This window comes from Austrofundulus limnaeus, unplaced genomic scaffold (assembly GCF_001266775.1).
Source record: "Austrofundulus limnaeus strain Quisiro unplaced genomic scaffold, Austrofundulus_limnaeus-1.0 Scaffold1, whole genome shotgun sequence".
Classification (NCBI taxonomy): domain Eukaryota; kingdom Metazoa; phylum Chordata; class Actinopteri; order Cyprinodontiformes; family Rivulidae; genus Austrofundulus; species Austrofundulus limnaeus.
In genome coordinates, this window is record NW_013952403.1 from 7,615,005 (window position 1) to 7,620,194 (window position 5,190).

A 5,190-nucleotide genomic window follows, 5' to 3' on the forward strand; every position below is an offset into this window, starting at 1 on the left:
AGATAGATAGATAGATAGATAGATAGATATTTATTTTTTTTTTGCCTGCATTAAGCCTCGACCAGTTTTTGCTGTTGCACGAATATGTTGTAAATATTTGTTATAAATAAAGATTTTTTGGAGAAAAAAATCATCATCAGAGCTGAACAGCAAAGGCTGCGTTCCATTCTGAAATATTTAAATGAAATATTTAAATGTAGCTACATGTCAACATTTACCCACACTAGACTGTCATTTAACATTTAAATTTAACATTTAGTAAAAAATAGTTAAATGTAAGAACAGTGAGCTAAATAACGATAAAGTGTTAGTGACATTTTTAACTAGGATTTTACACTCAGAAAGTGAGTTAAAAATAATGAAAATGTGTTAGTAACACTTTTAACATTTTATTTTTCACCRCATATGTAAAAACATTCATACATTTGTGCTTTGCTGACAGTGTTCACCTTGGTTTCCAGCACTTCTAGTATCTTCTTTTTGGCTTCCGTAACATTGGCTCTTTTCCCTTCCACCTTAACATGTGGATCTAGATGTTAAAATGGATATTAGTGTCAAACAATCCCTTTTATTTCCTTTTTTTTGTCAAGAAAATCAGTTTGTGTGAAAATGTGCAGTCCATGTGACAGGGTGGTGGTACACATTTATAAAAAATAAAATAAAAATAGTAAGCAGAGAGTGTGACCTAATTGTTGAAGGATTACACTTCTCTGCCTCTCCAGAGAAGTTTACTACAGGGTGTTCTAGAGCAGCTGGTCTTCCACTTGATAAGAGATGGCTAAAGTGGTTTGGGCATCTAATTAAGATACATTGTCATTTTTTATGCATGGAAAGAAGACCAGAGCAATTTAGCTCTCTGAAGGGATCATGTTTTTTTTTTCTTATATAAATTGGCATCTCTCTCCTGAACCTGTTGCCTCTGGCTCCAATCATGAGAATTTGGTTTTAAAAAAAGAATAATTGAAAGAAGGAAAAGAAATATTTTTTATTTCGAATAAAGAACATTTTTCACCCTTTTTTGATTTGGCTCCTATCTTCAGCTTGGACGGCCATTTCACCTGAGTTTTAGTTTCTCTCATTACCTGCAGAAGAAACAGAACAGGTGCAGRCATTGTATGCACAGACGTCCAAACACACAGAAGATTTAAGAAGACAATGCTCCATTTGCATTTTAAAGCTTGCAATCATCGCCTCCATAAAAGTGCAATGACTCCATGCAGATTTTCGAACAAACACTGAAGCTGTTTTCACTGATCTGTGAGCTAAATTTAACCTGTAGACTTTTAGCACCAGTGATTACCACAGAGGAGAGAAAATTACTTTTCTTTGTTCTCTTGTCTTTGAGTTAACTGATAAAACAAAATGATCGACTCACTCTCTCAAAAAACTCTTCTCCTGTCTCTCCATCTTCTTGTTTAGGAGCTGAAAGACAAAGAGAAATAAAAAAAAAACAGCTCAAATTTCAAATCTGCAAACATAAGATAGATTTATCTGCAGAAGCTGTGTTTGTCAGCAGCTTTGTTGCACAAGTTTTCAGCATCAAACCCATCTGTGTAAACCTGTTCTGTGCTGACTCGGTTGAAATTGACCAAGGGAGTGAAACAAGAGGTTGCTTGAAACATAAACAAATTTAAAAGGCCATCGCTCCATGGTGACATTTAAAGGGTTTGCTGGAGAGGTGGGGCTTTCGGGAATGCCTCCCCGGCCTTTCCTCATCATCACTATGGGTTACGCTGCCCGGAGCTGAAGAATGGGAAGAGAACAGTGAGGTGGAGCGAGAAAGAAGGTGGTGGTTTGGGAAGACAACCACAAATTAAGCTCGAGACAGCAGTGGCATTTGCTGACGCAAAAAAAAAAAAAAAACTCACCTCCCAACCAAAAAGATTTTCACGATTATTGCGTAACTTAGCTCAAAAGCTGAAAGAAGTTTAAAGGTCTAGCATTCTTTGATGGAACGCATCTTGGCTGCCACCATTCATGCCAGTTTTAAACAAGATACCAACTAATCATCTCTTGGGTTGAGAAGTGACAGAGTTTAGGGGAAATCTTGTGAAATGAATAGCACTTGGAGTATAAATTGCTTCTACAACAATAAATTTTGGCTCAATATTTAATACATTTTCTTTGTTGTACTTTGTAGACTGTTTTGTGTTTTTGAGTGTCTGAAAGTTTTTAACCCCATTAGTCACAACAGTGACCACAAAATGTATTTGTCTYTAGAGCTCCAAAAAGGCTACTGATAACTATTCAATCAATGTTCAGTAACTAAAGAAAGAATGGAATCAAATGTTTGGAGTAAACTATGACCAGAGCTGTTTACTTCTTGGTTGCACCATGATGAGAGGATAGCTGCCTCAAACCTCCCAAAGAAGAGGCAAGTAAGGTATTATAAAATAAACATAGGGCAAAGATTGTTGGTGCACATGATCTTTAAAGTGTCTGGTTTTGATATATTTTGGGGCAGCTGTGGTGTAGTGGTAGAGCAGCCGGTTTGGGACCCGAAAGTCACAGGTTTGACTCCCCACCATGCCCACATGTCGTGGTGTTCTTGAGCAAGACACCCAACCCCCAATTGCTCCCCAGGCGCCCACATAGCTGCCCACCAATCCACTTGGGTGTCTCTCACATGTGATGAGTCAAATGCAGATCACAAATTTCATCATTGTATGAAAATATACATTGATGACCAATAAAGTACCTTTATACTTTGTATTTACGAAAATTGATATGGCATGTGTTGAGAATGAGAAAACAGTGATTTGGATAGCACATTGTATTTTTTACATACATAACAAAAAATGTATCATTTCTTTGCTATGTCAAACTTTCTTCTTTTTTTCTTTTTTAACATTCACTTTGAGTGAGGTTCTTGATATGCTAGATTTAGGTGATGAGCCAGACAAGGCATCCAATGTGTGATAGATCAGATATGGACTWTGAAGGGGAGATAGGCCATTTGCCATCTCAGATTTTATGGAAAAAGATGACCACCTCCTACTTCACCAATCATGTAGCACTAATGAAATTTTATGGAAAGTATGAARATCAAATGGGGGTGTAACAATACATCCATCCAAATCAATATATCAGTTGAATGATTATTTATTCTATTACATCAAGGCAAAACAAAAACATCAAACTATATTGTCGTCATGCTTGGGTTGTGAAATGACTTGTTTGGATTTAAAGAGACAGTGCCAAAACTAGTTGATTTAAGACACACCTCAGAAAAGGGTTGAAAGAGGGGCTTGTGGAGTTACAATAAGGAATTCAGACCAAAGCATTGTAGTTCCATTTTACATAGACCCCAACTGAATGATTAAAAGGTGAAAAGCCCTAAGGGGTTTTCTTGAAGTTTGTGCTGTGTCTGGTGGATGTAGAAATGGTTTATAWGAGTTTTCAGCCAAGATTCTGACATATGAATACCACACACYTCTATGTTTAACTAAGAGAACTTAGGTTAATGAAGAAAAAAAGTGCAATTCTGCCCCCATCAACCGGGGTATTGGGCTTAAGAGGTTAAAAGCAGGATATGTCTCATTCAAAGCAAACCACAACCAGGCCAGTTGTGGCATACCATCTTAAAAACAGTGACATCATTAGTCTTGGCCCARATCTGGTTTACAAACCCCTTGCCATGCCAGAAGACAGCCAGCAAGATCAGCTCGAAAGATCTGGCCCACAACTTTTCTGTTATGTGGGTTAGCATTTAGAAATGTTAGTTGACAATAAGTCTCAGGTACTACCGCACTAAACTTTAGGTCAGTATCTGTAAAGTTTACTGAGTTATAATCATTTTTGTGTTTTTTTTAAAGTCCCTTGGCCACCATTGTGCTTTGCGTTGACTCTAATGGTTAATCCGTTTTTTTAAATCAGTTTTGTAAAAATGCATCCAGTCGTTCATAAGTTATTTTGGTCACACACGTACACATAGGTAAAAACATTATGGTCACCCTTTGCCCTCTGGTAGCAGGCAGTATTAWTACTGTAGCAACACTTCAATTTTAGCCAAATGTCAGCTGCACTTATTTAAAAACAATCAGCACTTATCAGAGCTGAATTCACTTCAGTACCATGTTCATAAGAGTAAACATAATCTTCAGGAGTATAACARACACACAGAGTTCCCTCAGTGACACAAGGGAGGCATTTGTCATAAACCTGCCAGGCGACGATAACTAACAGAGGCAGTTACCTCTGCTTTCCAGACAGGAGGGATAAAAGGACTTCTGAATGCATAATCCACTGCGGGTCATAAATCACAACAGGAGTTTAATGTATGGCAGCTACCGATGGGAACAACAAAGGTGCAGGCAGCTGGAGGCCCTGCAGAGGCTGGTTCAGGTGATAACAAGGGTCAGCGGCACACACATCAGAGGGAACAACTTGTTGAAAATGTGGCCTGAAAGGCAAAAAAGCGGGATGGTGATAAAGATGCTACTAAAACCACCTCACTCACCATACAGCATGGTTTCAAGCTTCTTCCTGTCAATCCTGAACCTCTCTTCCACCCACTCCGGATCTAAGCTCTGCCCCACAGCAGCCTTTCCTCCTTCCTTCTCTTCTTCCTCATCCTCCTTCTCCTCTCTGGGCTCAGGCTTTGCTGAGGAGACGAGTTCTCCGTCAGTTTCCGAATCGGGCTGCTGGGGTGCTGCGGTGGCTGAAGAGACTGGAGAGCTCTTCTCCATGATGTCTAAAGGCAGGACTGAGCCCCTGTCAGTGTTTGTGTGTGTGAGAGAAGAGTGTTTGTGCATGTGTGTGACCAAGGAGACCAACAGAGGGAGAAAACGGGGGAAAAAAATAAAAAGGGGGGCAAGAAACACCCCCTCCCTGTTCCTTTTCTTTAAAATCCCCCTCTGCCTCCTTACACTCAATTTAGTGCACAAGTCTTAGTCTTTCTTTCGTCCTTAAAAGCCGTTTGAGACTGGAAGGATTTGCTGCTTTGGATTTCAGGTTGCTTAAGATCAGTCACTTCTCCTCTCCATCCCAGTGACTCCAGAGAGACTGCAAGAATCAACAACTTGAGAGTGACTTTTCTTTGAACAAACCCCTCAGTAATCTTCAGTTCAACATCTACGGATGATCCGCAAAGAAACGTGAAGCGCCGTGAAGAGACGGGATAACACAGCCTAACAAATCACACACACACACACACACACACACACACACACACACACACACACACACACA

At 39.4% G+C, this 5,190-nt stretch overlaps 1 protein-coding gene across 1 annotated transcript in view; it reads right to left on the reverse strand.

The window, feature by feature from the left end:
• bicc2 (bicaudal C homolog 2) overlaps window positions 1-4,765 on the reverse strand; it is an 18,456-nt gene extending 13,691 nt beyond the window's left edge. Inside the window, exons 1-4 of the mRNA XM_014007804.1 lie at window positions 4,460-4,765; window positions 1,376-1,422; window positions 1,013-1,082; window positions 450-529 (exon numbers count right to left, since the gene is read on the reverse strand). Of these exons, the coding sequence (XP_013863258.1) occupies window positions 450-529; window positions 1,013-1,082; window positions 1,376-1,422; window positions 4,460-4,754 (492 nt within the window). The 5' untranslated portion in view covers window positions 4,755-4,765. The remainder of the gene's footprint in view (window positions 1-449; window positions 530-1,012; window positions 1,083-1,375; window positions 1,423-4,459) is intronic.
• Window positions 4,766-5,190: the final 425 nt, after the last annotated feature.